Source organism: Melitaea cinxia, chromosome 29 (assembly GCF_905220565.1).
Source record: "Melitaea cinxia chromosome 29, ilMelCinx1.1, whole genome shotgun sequence".
NCBI classification, from domain to species: domain Eukaryota; kingdom Metazoa; phylum Arthropoda; class Insecta; order Lepidoptera; family Nymphalidae; genus Melitaea; species Melitaea cinxia.
Window position 1 is genome coordinate 8,363,002 of NC_059422.1, and position 25,826 is coordinate 8,388,827.

Below are 25,826 nucleotides of genomic sequence, written 5' to 3' on the forward strand. Positions count from 1 at the left end.
TTTTTCTCATTAGGATAGCAGTTTTTAAGAGAAAAGATTAGGCTTTCAAACAAAAAAAAGAACAAGAAAATCGGATAAGCCATTTTCCTAAAAATCGAACTTTTATACCAATATAGGGCTTGAGTCGATTCAGTTGCACGCGAGTGTATTATACATATTGTAAAATGACGATTCAAAAGTGCTCTTAGCCTGCTTGAATAAATTAATTTTTGAACGATTTCCCAAAATAGATAATTCTTTTTTTTGTTTATTTTTGGCGGGAAAAAACTTGTATAGAAGAAATAAATAGGTAATGAAATGTTTCGTAAAGTTGTAGGTACATAAATAGAAAAATGGGTTCTCATTTGTGCTGTTTTTTCTTCGTCTTTATTTCACTGTATAACATCAAAAGCACTTAGTTTCTTATACGTGTGTAGTTGTGTACACAGCTATCGATGTTTTCTTTGCCTCGCACTAGTCACGTGCTGATTGCGTTTGTTTTGTTTCTGTGTTTTTATGTTTCTTGTGCTTTTATTGATTTGGTTAATATTTGTGTGGGTAATTCTTCTCTTGCTTTTTTACTTTTGTTTTTAATGCGTGTTCGTGCGTATGCGTGCGTTTACTGTTTTTTTCTTTTTTTTAATAGAAAAATAGCTTTATATAATATTTTTTGAACTGTAATAACAATTTTTGATCCATTTTTATTTATTTTGTGTAAATACTACTGTATACTACTACGTGGGGTAGATATGAATTGCAACCATTTAAAAATATTTGATAATATTTTTCACGTTTATTTTACGTATGTGCGATTTCTGTCTCTTTCTTGACATCTATTCTTAATATACGTACATTACTTGGTAAATGATTCAGAAATTGTAAATGTCTCACGTTAGGGTATATATTTTAATAGGTAATACATTAACACGTTGAACGCCATGGGGGACACTAGTTGGGCCTCACTTGTTAAGTCCACGAGGCCAGTTCAAAAGTCTATATTTACAATTTTTTTATGACAAGTTTTTATTGCACTCCCATACCCATTCTTAAAGATCTTACTTATTTTTCCTTACACTATATGACGTATTTTTCGAAGTCATATTATTTAAGTTGACTCTGGCTCGCGGTCATGTGGTGTCCACCGCGGCACCAACGGAAAAATTGTGTGTCGACTACATGGTGTCCCCCATGGCCCAAACAGAAAAACTTAAAAAATCAAGCCGGCGTTTAACGTGTTAAACACCAAACGCAAAGAAATCACACAAAACAATAACTCATCTCAGACTGATCTCTAGGAATATCTTTCTTTTGATGACATATTAAAGAAATCATTAGGGAAAGTATCCATACTACGTTATCCTCCCTTAACAATTATTTTCTTGGAGAGAACCTGTAGAGGTCGCGTGTCATATTTAAATATAATATAATTAACTGAGGTAGGACAGCAGGAAATTTCCTGTTCGAAATATGGAGCAGTCCGACTGGGGTAGTACCTCGACCTTACAGAAGATCACAGCTAAATAACTGTTTTCAAGCGTTGTTGTGTCCCCATTGATGAGTAAGGTGACCAGAGCTCCTGGGGGAACTGGGGATGGGGTCGGCATAAGCGTGTTATTTTACTACATGATATTGACTTTGTCACGAAAACCAAAGATAACCGCCTCCCCGCCCTAGTGACCAAGCGTAGTATTTTTGATGACCCCCTTCCCCTTAACGTTATTCATAGCATGGGTTCCTTTACGTCTAAAATAAACAAAAACACAGGCAAGGGCTAATGCGAGCCCGCATAACAGGCGCCAGAGCGGCCCGCGGCGACATATTGGTCTTTCTCGATGCACATTGCGAAACGGGAACCGACTGGCTGAGGCCGCTCCTACAGCGGATACGACACAAGCGGGACGCGGTCCTGACACCACTAATAGACGTGGTCGACCAATCGACCTTCCAATTGGACGCCGCTCAGCAGTTCCAGGTTCAGAACTGATTGGTGGTGATGGCACTAATACTTGATTGATGAGTGAATTTACTGATTCAGGATGTAACATCCCACTGCTGGGCGTAAACCCCTCCATGCAGAAGGGTACACTAATACTTAGTTATAGTTTAACATACTAATATAAGAATGATTGCGCCAGTTTTATTGGCTAGTTTGATCTACGCCATGACGCGCTTGTTGATGTAGTTGTTTAACTCAGGGCTAAGCAAAGTGTATTAGCGATTGTCAAATTTTTTGTCCACTAGTCGAAACGCACGAAAGAGAAATAGTGAACGTATTCACCATTTTGCACTGACATTGGTAAATTATCTATGCTTTTTTAGGAACAATTGAAAGCCATTAAACCAAAATTGTACTGCGTCAAAACAGTACTGCGGTCACCAACCCGCCTGCCCAGCGTGGTGACTATGGGCAAAACACATTAGTTCACGTTATTTTTGGCGTAAACTTGTGGAGGCCTATGTCCAGCAGTGGACTGTATAGGCTGTAATGATTGAAACCAAAATTATTTGAAGTTGAAAATGAAAGATTCTTTGAATACATTTTTTGGACACATTTTGAAGTGTTCACAAAATTAACTCCTCAATGCGCTATCACTAATGCACTGCTTAGCTCCCAAGACTTGCATTACCAAATAACGTAATAAATGATACATGATACATGCATGTTCAATGTTTTATATTAAATAAAAATACATATATATCTTATATATAAAATTCTCGTGTCACAACATTAGTTAAAATACTTCTCCGAAACGACTGGACCGATTTTTATGAAATTTTGTGTGCATATCGGGTAGGTCTGAGAATCGGTTAACATCTATTTTTCATACTTCTAAGTTATAAGGTGGGGTGATTAAGGGGGTTAATACCATACTTGTATATGGCAAAACAATTTCGGGGTCAGCTAGTATATTATATATATTTATTACTTACAAGGATTGAGGTTTAGGTAGAAACAACATGAACCCCAAACAAACTTCTGAACACACTTGATTTTACGTGACGTACCGCGGTTGTCATTTTGAAATTACCGATAATTCCGCGACGTTGCAGACGCTGTGGTTACAGGTGACCGCAGGTGATAGAGGTTACGGGGGGGGGGGGGGGGGCAGAGTTATCCTTGACCCCATGGTCAAGGATAACTCTGCCCCCCCTGATCATTTTCGAAACATGGGGAGTAGAATATATCCATAGAATCTGTAGCTGTATCCATAAATTCTGAACAAATCTCATCAATATAAAATCTAAATATTATAACACTTGTTCAAAGCTATTTTGGATTCGAGTATAGACCTTTAATTCATATATCCCATTAACTCGATAATCACATAAAAAGGTGCGTGTACTGGTGCATATAATTAGCAAAACAATTTATACTTTTACATCGAAACGCGCATTGTTGTGAAATGTATAACGTGTGAAAATGGAAATAATGATGAGAAATATATTAATATAAAGAATGGGGTGATTACTTAATACTAGCTTAACATTAAACGGTTTGTATAAGTTTATTGTAACTTTACGAAGCACAGTTTTATTTCAATTTTATGTTTATTGGCCATACAGGTGTTTGCCGTGGTCTGGGTGTTTGTGCAGTCCTTGTGTGTCTCCCCACCGTGCCTCGGAGAGCACGGACGGTCCCGGTTGTTATCATGTATAGTTCGCGTCATGTAAAAAGAACACTGAAGGAAAATGGAGTATACTCGCGCACAAAAGTACTACTGTTTTATTTTTTAATTAGGCTTTCACTAGCGGTTTCCTATAATGGTTATTGGTAGATACATTAAAAATAATAGAAATACCAGTGTGAATAATTCGGACTAAATAAGTATAATAATTATGACTTTAAGAATTAAATTTTTTTTTTAACAAAAGCAATATATATATTAATTATTTGTACTCTCGATATTCGTATTTCAATAGTTTTTATGTGTTTAAAATGATAAATTGATATATGTTTTTAGTGAAATAAATAGTAAATGGAGTTTTACAAGTGTCCGTATGCTAACGTGTTGTGAAAGTGAGTGATTATGAAAAACGTGAATTATGATTGACAGTGGTTTGCTTGTTCCAAAAAATGGACAGTACGAAAAAGTTTTTTCAAGAGTTGGCAACACTGTAAATAACCTTTGCGCATTTTGGTAGCCGGCGCTCTTTTTACGTGACGCGAATTATATATTATAAATAATTTTTCTCACTTCTCTATGAAAACTATTTCGTAATTTAAATCTTTTGTGCGCGATAATATTTTGAGTCGACGTCGACCTATCCAACCAATAGCACACCGGCAAGCATGCGACACGTGATAAACACGAGCGCCCCCTACCCCATACCACCAAATAGACCGATAAATCGCTTCTGCGCAGCTTCAAGGCTAGCGTTCTTTTTACATGACGCGAGCTATACACCTGATAGCGATCGTTACTCATAGTATAATCCGCCAATATATCCGCCAACCCGCATTGGAGCAGCGTGGTGGATTAAGCTCAGATCCTTCTCTTATATGGGGAAAGAGTCATATGCCCAGTAGTGGGATATTACAGGCTGAAGCGTTTATTGGAAACAGTGAAAATTAATTATTTTATAGCTAACTTATGAACCGTGATGTATGTAATTAAAATTTCAAAATATATAAAACGGTTATAGTTGGGAGAGAAGTGTGAGACAAAAATTTAGAAGTAACAACAATATATTATTGAATGATTTCTCTAACCAGGATTATTAGTGTGTTATTGAATTATTGACGCAACGGTCACAGCACTGGTTTGTGGCTGTTGCGCTGGCGGTTGCCGGTTCGATTCCCGCACATGACAAACATTTGTATTGGCCATACAGGGGTTTGCCGTGGTCTGGGTGTTTGTGCAGTCCTTTTAGGTCTACCCACTGTGCCTCGGAGAGCACGTAAAGCCGTCGGTCCCGGTTGTTATCGTGTACTCATAGTAGGGAATATATCCGCCAACCCGCATTAAAGCAGGCTAAAGCGTAGCGCGTAATGAATTTTAATTTTGAAGTTGTGAAGTTTACAACAAAAATGAATGTCAACTGTATTTAAAAATTTGTTGTGATTCATCGTTATCATCATCATTACAGCCTATCACAGTCCACTGCTGGACATAGGCCTCCATAAGTTTACGCCAAAAATAGCGTGAACTCATGTGTTTTGCCCATAGTCACCACGCTGGGCAGGCGGGTTGGTGACCGCAGTGCTGGCTTTGTCGCACCGAAGACGCCGCTGCCCGTCTTCGGCCTGTGTATTTCAAAGCCAGCAGTTGGATGGTTATCCCGCCACCGGTCGGCTTTTTAAGTTCCAATGTGGTAGTGGAACTGTGTTATCCCTTAGTCGCCTCTTACGACACCCACGGGAAGAGAGGGGGTGGCTAAATTCTTTAGTACCGTAGCCATTACTGTAGATATATTACTGTAAATATAAGTGAAACTATATCTGTTTATTCCGTATTTTTTTAAATTATGACTTGGGTACAAACAACGACATATTTCAGACCAGTAGATCCCTGCTCGTAACACAGCACTGTTTCATTGAAAAAGATCTTTATAGACTGAGAATGTTGTTAAGTTTTTTCTTTGGGTAAAACACGTACATTTTGTTAATAATATATATATAAATAAATAATTCTTTGTATATTATTAATTAAAAAAAAAAAAAAAAACTAGCTATACCAGTCGGCTGTTACCTATAACACAAGCATTAAGTTGCTTTCCATAGGACCAGACGACCTTGTGCATGTTATAAGATATACATTTTCTAACAGCTTTTTAGGTAGATAACTAAATATCAATGCAGTATATTCGCAATTGTCTAAAACTGCTTTAAAATAAAGACAAAATTGTTGCTAAATATTTAACAACATTACAATTATAATGAAATAACTTTTTCGGATTATATCGCGGTTTATAATTTTTTTTAAATGCCCGACGTTTCGGATACTTTACAGCAGGGGTTCCAAAACTTATTTTGTCTACTGCCCACTAATAGAATTAAATTATTTTATAGTGCCCCCTTTGAGCAATCTTTTAATGAATGTTAGATGATGTTTACAAGTTGTAGTCGAGAGTCCTTATAGATTTAATGACAAATCCCCAAGCCTCTACACAACGGCATCATTTTTTTTAAGTCTCTTACTGCCGATCCCTTACCCTTTAGTACTGCAGCGCCCACAAGGGGGGCGTTATCGCCCACTTTGGGAAACACTGCTTCACAGCAACCGTGGTCACGGGATGACAGTCTTAATAAACCGCGTTAAAATCCGAAAAAGTCATTTCATTATAATGAGTGAAATCCGCGTAAACATTAAAAAATAACAATACGATTCTTTATTTTAAATCAGCTATTGGCGTTTATGATGATAATATTTTTACACCTTTAACACGTTCATTGCATGTATCCAAAGAATTTTGTATGAAAATTTTTACGCGGGTGACAGCGTTATTGCAAATGCGTTTTTGCACCTGCGTGTCAGGGGCTTCTAGAGCAAAGATTGAGCTAGCATAAACATTTTCAGAAACGTATTTTGATGAAAGTAAATAAATCATTCAAATAGAACTTTTTTTTTTTGGTTGGCAATGACCGTGTTAAAGGCACGAATGATTGATATCCTAAGTAGTTGGGTTATGGATTTTGTAAATATTATTTCTAACACTTGCATGATAGCTAAACGTAGTTAAAAGTGTAATAATAGTAGTGAAATAGTTATATAGTGTGAAAGTACAGGCAAAAACTTCAACACAGTAGTTTAAATCAGTAATATTTCAACATTACACACTACACATTACAAATTGATTGATTCCCTGCATATGTTACAAATTGAACGTTATTTGTAATTGTTTATGCTGCTATGATGCGAGTTTTTGTTGGAACTATTTTTATATAAATTTCTAAAGATTATAAATAACAATTTAAATATATAAGTAAGTATAGCATAACAATCCGTTAAAAATTTTCCACTTTCCTAATTTTCCGATTAAGGTTTAAGCAATAATCAGAACAATTTTAGAACTTAACTATAAACCTACCCTTATAAACTTAACTGGAATTGTTGAATGACGAATTTTCATATTTACTTGTTTTTCCTATATTGGACATTTCTATACTATATGGCTGCTTAAGTGGACTGAGAAAATAATTTAACAATTTGAATTTCAAAAAGTCATTTCATCCTGGCATACTTAATCCCAAAATAAGTGATAACATGTAACAAAATATAAGAGAGATTCGTTGACTGCAAATCTTAAAATGTAATGTTTATAATCTGTGCTATTTTACATTCTAATTTCAATGTACCTCATTCTTGGGCGGTAGTTGAAGAATTTTCATCTATAGTCAGGCGACTTAACTAAGTTGTATGTGTAGGTGGGTGGCTTCACATTTATGGGGCATTTCACTTGGATCGATGTACCGGAAAGAGAGAAGAAAAGACGCGGCTCGGATATAGCGCCGACATGGTGAGACTGGTTTGATTAAAAAAAAAAACAGAATCTATGGTAAATATTTTGTAAATTATAAATTATTTATGCTTCCTGAGTCACTTCTACAATTTAGAAGAAGAAGAAGAAGAAGAAGAAGAAATATACTTTATTGTGCATAAAAGTTAAGTACATAGGTATCTTAATAAAAAAACTTACAAAATAATATTATGCACAAAGGCGGTCTTATCGCTAGGTAAGCGATTTCTTCCAGACAACCTTGGGGTAAAGGAGATTTTAAAACAAAACAGAGTGGGGTCATCAAAAAGGCAAAAAAAATAAATAAAAACAAAGTGGATCCTACAATCTAATAATACAATAATATAGAAATAAATATTTTGTATAATTTAGCTTAACTGTCCAAAATTTTAAGATAAGCTTTTTTTTTGATAATTGGAAATTATTTAGTTTTTTACAATAAAGACCCTCCCCAGAAGCTCTGGCGACCTTAATTACCACAGGAACACTACACTACTTGAAAGCTTTCAAACGTGGTGAGTAAGGTTACCAGAGTTCTTGGGGAGGGTCGAGGGTAGGGGTTGACAACGTGCTTGCGATGCTTTTGGTGTTGCAAGCGTCTATAAGCTACGGTGATCGCTTACCATCAGGTGAGCCGTACGCATGTTTGCCGACCTAGTTGTATATAAAAAAGCAGTGACCTTATATAAGGTTGAGGTATCTCAAGAATACTAACCTACCTAATAATAAAGCTGATGTTTCTCCACTAGGTCTCCGACAATGGCAGGGGGATTGTTCGCAATCAATCGGGCATACTACTGGGAACTAGGCGCTTATGATGAACAAATGGCTGGTTGGGGAGGCGAGAACTTGGAAATGTCGTTCCGAATTTGGCAATGTGAGTTAACTTGTATTATTGACTAAGTCTGAGGAACAGAACATTTTAGGCTATATTAAATATTAGCTTTTTTACTGATTTGTTTTGTCATAAGGTGATTATGCACACTTAAACTCTGTCATTGAAGTAAACTCAACAAACTATTAGAAAATTGCTACATTTATAACATTAGGTACATTGCAAACTTGGGTAACGTACCCAGTGTCTGGTTTTTCATTATCACTTCATACATACATCACTAAATAAATAATAAATAAATATAAGCTTCACACTCACTTTTAACTGAGGTAGGGCACAGCAGGAATTTCATGCTAAAAATATGGAGCAGCCCGACTGGGGTAGTACCTCGACCTTACAGAAGATCACAGCAAAATAATACTGTTTTCAAGCAGTATTGTGTTCCTGTTGGTGAGTAAGGTGACAGAGCTCCTGGGGGGATTGGGGATTGGGTCGGCAACGCGCTTGCGATGCTTCTGGTGTTGCAGGTGTCTATAAGCTACGGTAATCGCTTACCATCAGGTAAGCCGTACGCTTGTTTGCCGACTTAGTGACATAAAAAAAAAAAAACTCAACGGCCCCCAGTAGGATGTACTCCAGTGCCGGGGTTCCGGAAACACACAATACACAAGCACTAACGCCCAGACCACGACAAACATCTATATGGCCAATAAAAATGTCTGTCGTGAGCGGGGATCGAACCCGCGACCGCCAGCGCAACAGTCAGTACTGTGACCGCTGCGTCAACGCGTCGTCAACATACATCACTACAACGTACATTTGTATAACCCATACAAAACATTTGCCTTCACCAGCAGGTAAATGTGGACCACTTCGCCAAATCGTCATCAATTCTTAGTTCTTTGTTAAACACAGACTTAGAAACTAATCTTCAATCTTATTAAAATTAATATAGATTATAAAAACACTCATATACACGTAGTTTTCCCAGTCAGTAGTTATGGACACTCATTTTGGGAATGCCTCACTGGTGATAATAAGTCGTATCTTGTCCTGACTCAGGTGGGGGTACGTTGGAGACGATCCCTTGCTCCAGAGTTGGTCACGTCTTCCGGAGCTTCCATCCATATGGTCTACCAGCACATACTGATACGCACGGTAAATATAGTAATCAACTAGCTGTCCTGGCGAACATCGTATCGCCTATTTTTCTTTCTTAAATATAATAATTACATAATTATATCAAAATAAAATATAGCCTATCTTTTAAATAGGATCAAACTGCACACGGTGTGCAAATTTGATTAAAATCGGTTAAGTAGTTTAGGAGTCCATCGCGGACAAACAACGTGACGCTAATTTATATATTAAGATATAAATATAAATGAATCATCGTGTTCCTCGTTGTCAGAACAAGGCTTGCAAAAAGGAAATAGAAAAATTGATATTTTAAGATGATCATAAAAAGTATTGGTACGAAGTTCGTCCGATCAGCTTGATAAAAAAAAAAACGTCAAATTTCAAATCTATATTTTAAGCAAACAGTAAATAAGAAGTATTACGCTTCAGCCTGTAATATCCCACTACTGGGCATAGGCCTCTTTCCCCGTGTAGGAGAAGGATCAGAGCGTAATCCACCACGCTGCTCCGATGCGGATTGGCGGATATATTCCCTACTATGAGTAACGCACGCTATCGGGTGTACATGGTAACAACTGGGACCGACGGCTTAACGTGCTCTCCGAGGCACGGTGGGAAGACCCACAAGAACTGCACAAACACCCAGACCACGGCAAACACCTGTATGGATGTACAAACTGATAAATTATACATTAATAATATAGTTCAAGAGCAGCTTGTTATTAGTTTTTATTGTCTCTAGGTATAAACACGGCGCGTATGGCAGAAGTGTGGATGGACGACTACGCTGAACTCTTCTACTTGCACCGGCCCGACTTGAGAGTTAGTACAGCGATCAGAAAAAATTATGTGCACACAATAATTGATAAAATAATTTTTTGTTCTTATACAAAAAGAAATCGGCTTCAATTTAAATCGATAAATATAGTAAAATACACACCCAAACCTACTCAGATCTCGCTTTAATTTAAATGGTCCCACACAACAAGCACAAGCTTTGGAATAAAAAAGGAATCGTCAAAATGTGTACACCCAGTTATAGGTTATGAGATTTTTTTTTAAATATATAGACTAGCGCTTGACTGCGATCTCACCTGATGGCAAGTGAAGATGCAGCCTAAGGTGGTGCGCGCTTGCCTAGAAGATGCCGATTCACTCTTGATTTAAAGATACCCAAGTTATAGTTTGTTGGAAAAACGGAAGCCGGAAGGGCATTCCAAATTTTTGCGATGCGTATTGGGAACGAAGAAGCAAACCGAGATAAAACACTTTTAAAAAAAAGTTGAATTGGCAACCTCCTCTTTCTGTCTGATTAATAGTCTGATAAAAAGGAAAAGTCTGATTACTCCTTAATAAAATTAACATCAATATTGGACTTTATATGCTTTTATAATTTATCAAATGTGCTGCAAATGGTATAATTACGTTTCAGCCTGTAATATCCCACTACTGGGCATAGGCCTCTTTCCCCATGTAGGAGAAGGATCAGAGCTTAATCCACCACGCTGCTCTAATGCGGGTTGGCAAATGGTATAATATTGGCCCCCAATTTTCCCAGAAAAATCCGAAAATAGGAGACGTCACACATCGCCGTGTGCTCCGCGAAAAGTTGAAGTGCAAGAGTTTCCAGTGGTATCTCGAGAACGTTTACAAGGAGAAATTTGTTCCAGTTCGAGATGTCTTTGGATTTGGCAGGTCAGTTAAATTACTTTGTTTTATTTAACTTTATACGAATGTGGTGGTGATGCAAGGTCCACCTGATGGTAAGTTAATGTAGCCTAGGGAATTTCAGGAGTATCGCAAATGTTTCGTCGTCCCTACCTCTGACACCGTCTACTTTTTCTTGTGTGTACTGCTTTATACCTAAGCACGGCGGTACATAATTTATAAAAAGAATGACTATCCAAAAAGACCGTTTACCAGTCATGGTAAACGCGGTCCAGTGTCCACATTGAGAGTGGGCGCTATTGGTGAATTTGGTCCAGTAGTACAGTAGTGGTATGTTCAGGTTCCGCAACGCGGCCAGTGGGTTGTGTCTCGACACATTACAACGGGAGGGGGAGGCGGCGGCTCTGGGGGTGTACTCGTGCCACGCGCGGTTAGAGCCCACCCAACACTTCGCTCTGTCGCTGCGTGGCGAGCTACGGGACGAGGAAAAGTGCGCTGAAGTGCAGTACAAGAGGTAAGTGACTTCACCTGATGGTAAGCCATTACCGTAGCTTCTAAACGCCTGCAACGCCAGAAGCATCGCAAGCGCGTTGCTGATCCTACTGTCGACCCAGTCCGGGAGACTCATCCATCTTCCTCACCACAGGAAACAAAAAATGGCTTGTGAGCAGTGCTATTTAGCTGTGATCTTCTGTAAGGTCGAGGGTACTTCCCCAGTCGGACTTCTCCAGATGTTGTGCCGGATATTTCCTGCTGTAACCTATCTCAGCAACACATACACAGAAACAGACTAAATATAATATGTACGATTTTTATTTTTGTGTTACCCACAATTAGGAATTCTAAACATTTTTGAATATCATATCAAAAATTGACCGCTCCAGCGGGATTCGAACCCGCGTCTTCGACATACCGTGTCGACGCTCTAGCCAATTAAGCTATGGAACGATATACTCGCTAGAGCGAAACTTTTGATATGATGATTTTTACTTTCGGTTTAAGCGAACCGTGGCACCGTCTATAGTGAGTTCTTTACAGAGACTCGTAACTATTCAAAGTTTCATATTACAATGAAAATCTTTGACAGGAGACGACACCATGCTATTTTTAATATGTACGATTTTTATTTTTGTGTTACCCACAATTAGGAATTCTAAACATTTTTGAATATCATATCAAAAATTGACCGCTCCAGCGGGATTCGAACCCGCGTCTTCGTACATATTAAAAATAGCATGGTGTCGTCTCCTGTCAAAGATTTTCATTGTAATATGAAACTTTGAATAGTTACGAGTCTCTGTAAAGAACTCACTATAGACGGCGCCACGGTTCGCTTAAACCGAAAGTAAAAATCATCATATCAAAAGTTTCGCTCTAGCGAGTATATCGTTCCATAGCTTAATTGGCTAGAGCGTCGACACGGTATGTCGAAGACGCGGGTTCGAATCCCGCTGGAGCGGTCAATTTTTGATATGATATTCAAAAATGTTCAGACTAAATATATCCAATCATAATATTCTAAAGCTAAGAAGTTTATTATTGACAAGCTAGGATTGTGGATTCGATTCCCGCCCGTGGGTGTATTTATTTTTATGTATTGAATACAGCTGTTAACTAAAATCTTAGTAGCTTCCTAACTTCCTTAACTCCTGGAGCTGACGACAGTGTGTGTGTGTGTAAAATATTTGTTTATTCTGACTAGAATCAAGTCATTGCAGGTATAATCGTGTGTAACGTCTAGAATTAGTCTAACGGGATACTGATTATAAGAATATATATAAAACAATATATATATATATATATATATATATATATATATAATAATTAATAATATTAAGAAAATATTACGCATTACATAGTACAATATGGGGATCGTTGACGCTGCGCGTTTCCTTTAATTTATATTTACTGCATAAGTATCAATGCAGCAATGACGTAATGTTTTCACAGGTTGCTTTTAATTATAATTTTGTGGAAAACGATTATTTCATATTCCTTTAAAATATTTTTAAAATCAACAACAATAAAAACAATAAATAAAATAGGTCCTATATGCGAACCTTGAGAAGTGATTCCGAAATAGCGCTCCTCGGCAACAAAAAGCGACGGTAAACATAATGTTTGTACATTATGACTAGGGATTGTAATCCGGTAAACAGGATTCAGTAATCCAGTGCATCCGGTATCATTATACACTTACCGGATCACCGATAACCAGATCCGGTGAATGCATATTTTGAACAAAATAACCGCTCTATTGAAAGTAAGAGCTGATTCTTGAGTGTAGGAGTCCTTTGACGAGATAAAATACTTGACCGATAGTTTTCAGCCACTTCTTTGATATAAAATTTATTTTCAAACTCAGATTTACATTTTTGTCTCATTATAAAATTAGTCTTAAGGTATATTTACGTTGGAATGGAAAAAAAAGTGCGTGCGTACAAAGTACACGTGTCAGAAGTGAAACTTCTTTGGTAAACTAATTTTTAAATCCCGTTTATATTTATACAAATCTAAAGCTTTAGATTTCCGTTCCAGCGCCATCTAGTTAGTTTGCAATGTAATACTATCGATATTAATGTAATAAACTTTGTAGTTTCTATAGTACACGCTAGATGGTTCTATTATTCGACAAAAGCGTTGCCGTTTCGTCCGTAAAAAATTTTCTCTCATGTGCCTAATGAAGTTACATTTCGAAAAATTTTTTGATTGTAATAAAAGCTACCTTTGTAGTTTCAATAGTACACGCCAGGTGGCTCTGTTGTTCGACAAAAACGTTGCACATCTTCGTGACGCTAATATTATTATTATCGCGTTTCATCCGTAAGAATTTTACCCTCATACGCCAAAAGAAGTTTCACTTCAAAAGTTCGGTTATTATGGTTTGATCAATCCGGTCCGGATCCGGCCAGATTGAAAACGCCTGATTGCAATCTGTAATTATGACGCTTTTGCTGCCGAGCAGCGAATTACGTCGATTGCTATTATATCTTCAAAGGTATAAGTCTTATTTTTATAAGAATCGAATCGAGGCTGGTGACGCCTTCAGACTCTTAATAAACTATTTATTCCCAGGCACGCAGGAGTGGTAGGCGAAGATGTCAGCAGACGCGTTCTTATGGTGACTTGTCACGGGAAGCAGCGTGGACAGGTTAGTGTTACTTATAAAATAATGCTGCGATTTTGTGATAATGTATATTTTAAGTTTATAGATCGATAAAATGTTCTAGGATTTTTTTGCTGATGTATATCATTAAATTTTAAGTTATTTTTTCTTTGGACCGCATTAACAGGAACATATTTCGAAGTAAAAGAAATATTTGAGCTTAATCTGACACTGCTTTCTGAAATCTTCCAAAAATTCGTCAGACAATACCATTTTTAACCGACTTCAAAAAAGGAGGAGGTTACTCAATTCGACTATATATATATATTATGTATGTTCGGGGGTAACTTCGTCGTTTATGAACCGATTTTAATAATACTTTTTTTGTTGGAAAGGAAATATTTCAAGTTTGGTACCGTAATAAGGAGACCAGGGTCTGATGATGGAATTTCAGAGAAATCGCAGGGAAACCCTCGAAAATCGTAGCGACGACTAGTGCGTTTGTTAATTTCTTACATAAGCTTAAGCTAAGCTAATACATAAGTCTTATATCCAAACGTTGAGTCCGCTATAATTCTATAAATGTTGATTTGGCAGCGCCATCTCAAAAAGAAATACGATACAATACTAATGATTGTACAAAACTAACATGACCTTCATTAAGGATAAACTGCTCAAATGGAGGTATCAGGTGGCGTGATTGTTTGTAGAAATGGCGCTACTTGCCCAGTAAGCAGCTGCAGCACGTGGACAGCGGGCTCTGTCTAACAGTAGCGGCGGGCGAGGACGCGCGCGCGCAGCGCTGCAGCGACAGCGGGGCGCAGCGCTGGGACATCGACTACAGCGAGCTTAACGACTTCAAACTGGCGGGTTAGTGCGCCACTATCTCCTCTAATACATATAAATCTCGTGTCACAGTATTTGTTACGGAACTTCTCCGAACGGCTTGACCGATTTTTATAAAACTTGTATATATATTTGATTTAAAAAAAATATAATTAGGTCGTCAAACAAGCGTACGGCTCACCTGATGGTAAGAGATTACCGTAGCTTATAGACGCCTGCAACACCAGAAGCGTCGTAAGCGCGTTGCCGACCCTACCCCCAATTCCCACCAGGAGCTCTGGTCATCTTACTCGCTACAGGAATACAACACTGCTTGAAAGCAGTTTTATTTAGCTCTATTCTTCTGTAAGGTTTTGATATTTATCTAATCAGATACTTCCTGGTGTACATAGACATCATCACAAATCATCATTTCAGCCTATTGCAGTCCACTGCTGGACATAGGCCTCCACAAGTTCGCGCCAAAAATGGCGCGAACTCATCTGTGTTGCCCATAGTTACCACGCTGGGCAGGCGGGTTGGTGACCGCAGTACTGGCTTTGTCGCACCGAAGACGCTGCTGCCCGTCTTCGGCCTGTGTGTTTCAAAGCCAGCAGTTGGATGGTTATCACGCCATCTGTTGTCTTTTTAAATTCCAAGGTAGTAGTGGAACTGTTATCCTTTAGTCGCCTCTTACGATACCAACGGGAAGAAAGGAGGTGGCTATATACTTTAATGCCGTAGCTACACAGCTATTCTACACTATAGTACAGACATAGGCTACGGTAATAGCTTACAATCAAAGATACCGTATATATAGCTTTAAAAATATACACATATGTATTAAAAAGTGTCCTAAGTGTACTTTTACTTATAAGTCTAAAACACCAGGCATTTAAGTACTTGTCCTAGGAACCAGATGACCTAGACCTAGATGACTGTGTGTGTGTGTGTATGTGTGTTATACATATTTATTATATTTAATTATGTCAGAACGTCCAGTTAGTATTAATAATAATTCTATACAATGTATGATCGTGTTGTGTAACTACATTATTGTTACAGATAGTCCGGAACCGAGCGAAAAGGAGATCAAACTGCGGAGGTTAAGAGGACAACGGTAAGATAATTTAACTTTGTTTATACTTTTAATATTTTAGTTACTACATAAACCCTATCTAAAAGACGTACAATCTTTATGGGAAGACACAAAACAAGCATTAAAAGGTAACCATTTTCTGAAAAAGAAAGTGCCTAAAATCTCAGTACACAACAGACATAACACAATATTGTTACGTGTTAGGGTTCGAAGGATTTGGAGAGAAAGACCTGCTGACTCTTTTCAAGACTTTATTCACAAGCACTAGGTCCAACACAAAGCACTAGGTTCAAACACTAAGCACTAAGCTCAAACACTAAGCACTCACGATGTCCTCAGTCGTAGCCAATGTCGTAGGTTTCGCTGGTACCACTCTTGATCACTAGTTTTCACTCTTGAAGTCGCCTCGAAGATCGCTCAAACTGAACTGTACTCGCTCGCCTACCTGCGGCTATTTATATCGGCCGACACAAGGCCCAGACCATTCTGGAAAGTTCGCGCATGCACCCGGCTTTCGAGACTATACTTCTATATAGTTCCACAGTAGTACCTCTAACGCCATCTAGTATTGAGTAGAGAGTTTCATGCGGTCTCTGTATTTGCGTGGTTTCAATGGTTGCCGCTAGATGGCGCTAGTTTCTTTGTGTCTCCTTAACACTACTCCCCTCTTAGAGATGCTCGTCCCGAGCATCGTTGTTACTGCCATGGTAACGCGCCAGACGGTCTATGTGTACCACTTTGAATGTCCCTCTTGGTTGCTTTTGAATCCTGTAAGTCACATCATTCAGTCGGGTAACCACTTTGTATGGACCCTCCCACTTGGTCTGCAACTTTGGAGATTTCCCTTTCCGGCGGGTCGGGTTATGCAGCCACACCAGTGACCCTTCCTTGAAGCCGCTCGTGTTCGATTTCCGGTCGTATCTGGTTTTCATGTTCTCACTTGACTGTAACCCATTTTCCCGAATCAAGGCGTGTATATAGCGCATTTTTTCCCTTAAATCGCTGACATAGTCTTGTACGGTATTTGGTCCCTCCGGTGCCCCTCCAGTCAATAGGTCTACTGGTATTCGTAATTCTCTACCGTAATTGACATACGCCGGGGTAGCTTTTATGCTCTCATGCTCGGCGGTTCGGTACGACAAAAGGAAGAGTGGTATATACTTGTCCCAATCCTTTTGTTTGTCGTCTACCAATTTCGCCAAATGCCTCTCAAGGGTCTGGTTAAATCTCTCAACCTTTCCATCAGACTGTGGATGGTACGCGGTGGTCCTCGTCTTATTTATACCCAAAATTCTGCATACTTCTTGGAACACTTGCGATTCGAAGTTCCTGCCCTGATCAGAATTGATTTCTAGAGGCACACCAAAGCGACATATCACTTCTTCGACTAACTTAGAAGCGACTGTTGTAGCTTCTTGGTTTGGTATGGCGAACACTTCGGGCCATTTGGTGAAGTAGTCCATGACGACCATAAAATACTTGTTTCCCGATTCCGTTACAGGAAATGGCCCCGCTACATCAACTGCAATTCGTTCCCACGGTGCACCGACGCGCGACGTTATACAACCGCAGATTCCCACGGCTCCTGGTCTGTGGTCCTTTCACAGCAGCGCAAGTAGTACATTTGCGGCACCAATCCTGTACATCATCTCGACAATGCAACCAGTAGAATCGTTCTCGCACTTTTGTTAACGTCCTCTTGACACCTAGATGACCTCCTGATACGCCATCATGTATTTCACGGAGAACATCTGGTACTCTCCTTCTTGGGACAATTATCTGAAGGTGGAACTCTCTGCCGTTAGTCTTCTCTCATTTCCGGTAGAAAATTCCGTTTTGAAGTATCAGACTGTCCCATTGAGCCCAGTACGCCTTAGTGACAGCGCCAGTGGGTGCAACCTCACTCCAGATTGGTTTTACGTCACCCCGTTTCTTCCATGTGATGATGTGCCGAAGGTCGTCATCTCTTTCTTGAGCTTCCCTTATAGCATCATTCTCCCAGACACCCAAAGGACTTGTTCTCGTTAACTTTAATGCTACTTCATTAGAATCCTGCTTAACACAATGTTTGCAGACTTCCGAACACTGCCTTCGTGAGAGTGCATCGGCATTCCCATGTATCTTTCCGCTTCGGTGTTTCGTCTTGAAGTCATACTCCTGACCCCGGGCAGGAGGCGAAACCCCTTGCTTCTTCAGCTCCTCTATTTGTTCCTCGATCCTTTCCATCCTTGCTATCTGGGTCTTCTTTTGCGGACAGTTGAGCTGAAGATGGCCCCTCTCGCCGCACTTGTAGCACATGACTCCAGAACTTTTCTTCGTAGGAGCCTTAACTACTTTGACTTCCTCAGAGACCTCGCGGATCTTATGGGTCTGCCGTATGTCATGGCGAACAGCCTCGACCTCCAAAGCATGCGCCAATGCTTCCTTTAACGAGGTGTGGTGACGAAGCCTTACTGCAGCTCTGACCTCCAGGTCTTTGATTCCGTCGACAAATGCTTGAACAATATTCGTGTTTACCATCTTGGTGTCGGCTCCTGGGTGTGCCTTCCTGACGAGTTTTTCAATTTCCAACGCCCATTGTTGTAGTCCTTCTCCTGAGCGTTGGACTCTGTCACGCAGTTGGGCACGGAACACGTGCTCCAGATGTCGATCCCCGTATCGGGATTCAAGTGCCTCCATCAAGTCTTGGAACCCGTTTCCTGTATGTGACAGAGTTTCCAGAACCGACAAAGCTTGCCCTCTGAGCGCAACAGTGAGAGCGGTCAGGCATTGCTCTTCCGTCCATCCGTTGGCAGTAGCAACAGTCTGGAATTGTCGACGATAAGCGTTCCACGAAGTAGTGCCGTCGTATGGAGGCACTTTAACTTTTGGTCCTTGTGCCAGTCCGGTAGTTCCACTAGACATTGCAATTCCCATGGTTTCAAGGCGTACTACTCTCTTCTGTAGTTCAGTGAGGCCGGTTTTCACATTTTCAAGATCCAATCCTAACCCGGTAACTCGTTCTTCCACTACGTCGACATCTTTTCGAAGCTTAGTCACCGCGTCGCTAACATCTTTTATAGCCCAAAGCGTTTTTTCTTGGAGCTCTTTTTGTTGCTCTTGTAATTCTTGCAAAGCACCACGAATTTCAGCCTTTTGTTGCTCTTGTGATTCTTGAAAAGCACCACGAATTTCAGCCTTTTGTTGCTCTTGTGATTCTTGCAATTTGAAATTTGTTTGCTCTTGTAATTCTTGCAATTTAAAACTTGTTTGCTCTTGTGATTCTTGCAAAGCACTACGAATTTCAGCCCTTTGCAGCTCCATTAATTTAATTAAACTTCCTAATTGAAGAGCCACTTGAGGGTCTGTAGAAGTTACGGTGTCACTGGTGGGCGTGGTAAGGTGGACGGGTCCGGTGGGCGGGGCCTGATACAAAGTGGGCGGGGCCTGAGCCCGAGTGGGCGGAGCCTGTGTCCGAGTGGGCGGAGCCTGACTCTGAGTGGGCGGGGCCTGAGCCCGGGTGGGCGGGCCTGAGCCCGGGTGGGCGGGGCCTGGTGGGCGTGGTCAGTGGGCGGGGCATGATAGGCGGGGTCAGTGGGCGGGGCTTGGTCTACGGTGGGCGGATCTTGGTCCCCAGTAGGTGTGGACTCCGCAGCTCGTTGCGCCCTTGTCCTGACGCCCTTGACGTCCTTAAAGTCTTCTCTCGGAGTCAATGGCATCTCCAAATCTCACTTCCGACACCAGTTGTTACGTGTTAAGGTTCGAAGGATTTGGAGAGAAAGACCTGCTGACTCTTTTCAAGACTTTATTCACAAGCACTAGGTCCAACACAAAGCACTAGGTTCAAACACTAAGCACTAAGCTCAAACACTAAGCACTCACGATGTCCTCAGTCGTAGCCAATGTCGTAGGTTTCGCTGGTACCACTCTTGATCACTAGTTTTCACTCTTGAAGTCGCCTCGAAGATCGCTCAAACTGAACTGTACTCGCTCGCCTACCTGCGGCTATTTATATCGGCCGACACAAGGCCCAGACCATTCTGGAAAGTTCGCGCATGCACCCGGCTTTCGAGACTATACTTCTATATAGTTCCACAGTAGTACCTCTAACGCCATCTAGTATTGAGTAGAGAGTTTCATGCGGTCTCTGTATTTGCGTGGTTTCAATGGTTGCCGCTAGATGGCGCTAGTTTCTTTGTGTGTCCTTAACAATATGTTTGTTTTTTTGTTTCTCCATCAAGCTCAACTTTATCTATGACTAGCCCGTTGGCGCCGTTTGTAGTGGCCATGCTTTCTGCTCTGCGGGTTTTGGGTTCGATTCCCGCCTGTGTCTGGGTGTAATATTTGTATTTATATATGTATTATTTCCTTGTACCTATGTGTATAAAAAAAATGTAGCTATATCAGCCGAATGTTACCTATAATACAAGCATTAAGTTACTTACTTTAGGAGCAGACGACCGTGTGTGTATTGTGTAGGTATTTTTTTATTATCTATTTATTTATCTGTCAGATTCTATTCACAACTTGTGACTCTATATTCTGTACTTTATTAGTTGAGCTCCAACAGGTCATAAGGATCTGAAAATTTAATTATCATCATAAAACTTGACTGTAAATGAAATAGGCTATATAACATTCCGAATCACGAAAGCACAGAAGATAAACGTCAGAACTCCTATCCCAAAAACAATTATTTTACCTTCCAGAAGAGTCTCCCGCTCTCTCCTCTACCACGAGGAACCCTCACGTCGTAAACACAATAAACGTAAGAACAAACACAAGAGCAAAAAAAATAAGTTTATATTGAAGCTAGTTCGTGAAGCAAATGGGACAGAAGATCACCTGGAAGTCGATGTGTACTGCAAGCATAAGAGGCTGTTCCCCAACAACAGCTTTGTAAGAGATCTGGTGACCATCCTCAATGAGAAGGATATCAAGGTAAGGAAATTGCATCAGGTTTTTCTTTAAATATATAACTGGGTCGGCAAATAAGCGTACGGCTCACCTGATGCTAAGCGATTACTGTAGCTTATAGACGCCTGAACACCAGAAGCATCGCAAGCGCGTTGCCGACCCAATCCCCAATCCCCCCAGGAGCTCTGGTCACCTTACTCACCAACAGGAACACAATACTGCTTGAAAGCAGTATTATTTAGCTGTGATCTTCTGTAAAATCAAGCTACTACCCGTACAGTAGGGCTGCTCCATTTTTCAAGCAGCAATTTTCTTGCTGTGGCTTACCTCAGTTAAATAATAATGTAATATTTCGTGCTAAAATTTATTCGTATTTTTAAGAATATCTCCAGAATCAAATGAGAGTATAGCTTTTAGAAAGTTTGTGCGAAAAAAAGTTTATTAACAAGGTCGAGTCAGAAGTTCAGGTAATGAATGAGGTTCAGACAGCCATCCTAAAATAAGTTTCTGTAAATCTGTAATGATTTTTACCCCCCCCCCCCCACGCAATAAGAGGGGTTTTATAAGTTTGACGTAGTATCTTTCCGTGGCATCGTAGCCTCTCAAAACGGAACTATCTATTTCGGTGGGGGGCTTGTCACGCCAAAGCTAATTTCCTTCTGTGGTCCTTAGCTATGTTTGTTCGTAATCGATCCACCAGTTTGTAGAGTATCGGGTACTTTGTAAAAGAGGCCAAAAATTGCCATAAAATGAAATTATTGATGTGACCGTTTCTTCAAATTCCGGTTTAATAGTTATTGGTCTTATTTTCCAGGTGATCAACAACGGGCGTGTTTTTGAACACAATAAAGTGTCGGATCTTGACAAACGCGAACATTCTCCGCCGGAACCAGAGCACGAGGCACCGGTAAGATAATTACTGATATACTTGACCTTTTTTCACCTTGGACAAAATTGTAATAGTCAAAATATTTTGTTTGAAAAACTTTTGGATAAGTTTCCAGCGAAAGCGAAAATTTTGCCAATTAACCTCAATTCAACATTGTTAGTTCTGACAATTATCTAATTATTATATAATTTATGATAATTGAATTGTAGTTGACAACAAAAAATTCTTTTTTAGTTATTGCTAAACGCATTTGCCATCAAGGTCATTACGTTTTCCAAATACAAACCAAGGACTTTTTATAATTGCTGATACGAGTATTTATAATGTAAATTAATATTTAAATATCAAAATCCAGAAACATCAAAAGAAACATAAACACAAGAAACACAAAACCGAGCCCTTAGAACATATGAACGCAGCGGATATCGCCAATATCGCAGATATCGCCAATTCCGCCAATATTGCCAATACCGCCATCGAGAGGCAGAAACAGGAACCGGAAGAGAAAAAGATTATCATAGAAGACTTTGTAGAAGTGACTCCCAAAGTCACTACTCAGGTATGTTCCATTTTTAGGTAAATTTTCTTCTATGTAATGCGTGTTATGGTGTGTGGCCATCCATAAATTACATCATATCCAAAATTCTGTGACATCACATTTCAAAAATTAATATATCTATTTGTTAGTTGAATGGAAATAAAAATAATGTCGAAAATGATGTTTTAATAAATAATTAGTAAAATATGTCACGTAACACTAGGTGGTCTCATAAACGTGACCATCTTAGATAAAGATGGGGAAGGGGTCAAAAGATGGTAATTCATTAACTTAGTTAAAAATAAAAGTTCGTGTGCTCAATTCCCGCACGGCAGAAGCGAAACTTCTGAAAAGTTGTAGGAAGGTAGACCGTTGCGATTTTTTCTATCGGCGATGGGCACGGTCTCGTTAAAAAGATCGTAAGCGCCATCCAAAACGCGTCTTGCGCAGTAATGTAATCCGTCTCATTCTCTCCTGTGCATTTATGTGTTTGCTTCTTTTTATTGTGACGCATTTTCGTTTCATAGAATTTCAAATCACAACGATTCTTAAAACGTGACACTTCAAAAATATTTGTAATAAATGTTAAGTGGGAGATTGTTTTTAAATATTTTTTTGAAACTATTTGCAGCGCGTCTCAAAGAAGCGGAAAAGAGTTAAATCAAGAGGAAGAGTGAAGACGACCAAGACTCCTACCACGTGAGAAAACTTATCTGTCATATAAAGTTAGCTTACAGATAAGTTGCCGATAAGGCTTATCTGATGGATGTAAAACAAAGTATTTTAGTGTCTGTTTCATTTTAAGTAATAAAGTATAACTTTAGACTGAAATGAACAACTAATAAACTATATTTTCGTCGTATTTTCGAGATTTCGTGATGAGTGAGTCAACCTACCATCCCCCGTTTTAACCCCAAAAGGGAGTTAATTTCTAAAGATAGATTATTTGGACACCTTCTCATTATCTAAAGAGCATACATTTTAAATTTCAAGTCTCTTACTTCAAAAACATAGGACTTTCATACAAACTTCCAACCCCCGTTCTATCCCCTTGGGGGTTGAGTTTCATAAAATTCATTTTTAGTGGATGTCTAAGCTCTATAAGAAACCTACCTGCCAAATTTCAAGTTTGTAGCTGTTATAGTTTCGGAGATTTCGTGATGAGTGACCTTTCGCTTTTATATATGTATTAATTAATTAATGTTTTCAGGCCATCCGACTGGGAGTCACTCCACGTAGATAAAACATCATCGATCGAGGACACTCCGATGCTCGCGAGCGTTGAGATGAGGGATTCGGTCGAGAACCGAGCAGTGGGTGAGTGGCCTTATTTGATATTAGCTTAAATAATTGTTTGTTAACAAACCGGCTTCAGTTTATATTGGCAAGTAATATAATGTTATTATAGTAATATCATCATCATCATCATCATCATCATCAGCATCATCAGCATAATCATCATCACAGCAGCCTTTCGCAGTCCACTACTGTACATAGGCCTCCACAAGTTCACGCCAAAAATGGCGTGAACCCATGTGCGTTGCCCATAGTCACCACACTGGCAGGCGGGTTGGTGACCGCAGGCTGGCTTTGTCGCACCGAAGACGCTGCTGCCCGTCTGAACTGTGTTATCTCTTAGTCGCCTCTTGCGACACCCACGGCAAAAGAGGGGGTAGCTATATTTTTTTGATGCTGTAACCACACAGCATTATAGTAATATTAATTTATATATTACTTTTCAAAAGAGTAACTTCGGAGTTTCTTGCCGATTCTTCTCTGCAGAATCTACATTCCGAATCGGTGGTAGCTTCACTTTTACAAAAACAATAATTTCTTTTTAAAGTTTTGATTTATAAAATGACGATTTGCAAGTGCATTTGAAGCCTGTTTGAATAAAGTTATTTATGATTTTGATTTTGACAATTATAACATATATAAATGAATCTATACTACTCCAATACTTGGGGCTGAAATCACAATCACAACCCTTGAATCGGAAGTCAATTATTCATGAATTTTGCTCATTTCACACAGAGAAAAACATCCAACGTCGTAACAACACGATTGGGCGCAGAAAAGACGAGCACTCCGATACGTCAGACGAGGTTAAACTTTAATTATACGTACAAGAAACAAGAGATTAATTATAATTTTGCTTATGATTTGACAAAAATCAATATACATTCAGCCTGTATCGTCCCACTGCTGGGCATAGACCTCTTTCCCCATGTAGGATAAGGATTGAAACTTTCCACTACGTTACGTTTACGTTCTAATGCGGGTTGGCGGATATATTATATTCCCTACTATGAGTAACGATCGCTATCAGGTGTACATGAGAACAACCGGGACCGATGGCTTAACGTGCTCTCCGAGGCACGGTGGGGAGACCCACAGGGACAAAAGGTAAAAAGTCAATAATAAAGTAAAAATTGTTTCATCACCTGTCTTATGCCTAATGTGAGGAAACATTGTGTTCTTCAAAATGTTATTAAAAAATAACTCTTCTCCGTGGTTTTGCACGCGTTAAGGAAAAACACATACTAAAATATTATGTAGCCTATAGCCTCGGTAAATGGACTATCCAAAACAAAAATTAATTTTTCCATTCGGCCAGAGATGTTACCGAGCTGAAAAGACTTACCTGTTCCATGTTCCCGTTACCAGACGAGCGACCCCCCCTCCGTGGCGCCAGTCAAGGTCGTGATGAGGAGCAACCTCACCTTCAACTTCGGAGACGAATTCTTCCGCTGGCGGAAACGAACCGCGGACGATGTCGCGTAAGTTTCTTATAGCATTGAATACAGAACTAAGTAGCAATAACTGGTACGAAAGATCCTTAAACATTCAAAATTAGTTTATTTTGTTTACTGTAATTTCAATACAATATTTGATTAATATAAGCTTCATGTATACAAACTAGACGATTAGGAAATTAAGACCGTTTTTATTAATTGTTGAGGTAATTACGTCTAATAAATCGATGAATGCCGGCTGCATTCACGGAAAAGGATGACTCATTGTCCCGTTACGCTCATTGTACGCTTGCACCGCATCTCTCTTCCACTCGATTATGACGTTGTCACTTTATACTATCGTCCGTGAACCAACTTTACAGACAACAAAATTTTTTGACTACTTTTTAAAACTTTAGAATCTTAACTTTTACCAAAAACACAGGGATTCAATTAAAATAATTATTATTCCAGCAATCTACTCGGTGAGCTAATTATACCGATAAGCACGCCCACACCCGAACGACGTCGCGCCGATACTGAAGATATGGTGACAGAGAGTGAGAGGGAAGATACCGTGAGTGAAAGAGATAGAAGTATAGCGTTGTCTCGGACTGATAGAGATACTTCTGAATCGGATAGTGATAGTTCTGATTAA

At 39.5% G+C, this 25,826-nt stretch overlaps 1 protein-coding gene across 1 annotated transcript in view; it reads left to right on the forward strand.

Annotated features, from left to right (window-relative positions):
• LOC123667801 (polypeptide N-acetylgalactosaminyltransferase 1-like) overlaps positions 1-25,826 on the forward strand; it is a 40,708-nt gene extending 14,882 nt beyond the window's left edge. Inside the window, exons 5-21 of the mRNA XM_045601640.1 lie at positions 7,346-7,437; positions 8,187-8,314; positions 9,335-9,430; positions 10,155-10,234; positions 10,971-11,107; positions 11,421-11,594; positions 14,156-14,231; positions 14,897-15,056; positions 16,077-16,131; positions 20,799-21,030; positions 21,821-21,913; positions 22,251-22,454; positions 23,065-23,132; positions 23,644-23,750; positions 24,468-24,538; positions 25,101-25,213; positions 25,643-25,826. Coding sequence (XP_045457596.1) covers positions 7,346-7,437; positions 8,187-8,314; positions 9,335-9,430; positions 10,155-10,234; positions 10,971-11,107; positions 11,421-11,594; positions 14,156-14,231; positions 14,897-15,056; positions 16,077-16,131; positions 20,799-21,030; positions 21,821-21,913; positions 22,251-22,454; positions 23,065-23,132; positions 23,644-23,750; positions 24,468-24,538; positions 25,101-25,213; positions 25,643-25,826 — 2,070 coding nt within the window. The remainder of the gene's footprint in view (positions 1-7,345; positions 7,438-8,186; positions 8,315-9,334; positions 9,431-10,154; positions 10,235-10,970; positions 11,108-11,420; positions 11,595-14,155; positions 14,232-14,896; positions 15,057-16,076; positions 16,132-20,798; positions 21,031-21,820; positions 21,914-22,250; positions 22,455-23,064; positions 23,133-23,643; positions 23,751-24,467; positions 24,539-25,100; positions 25,214-25,642) is intronic.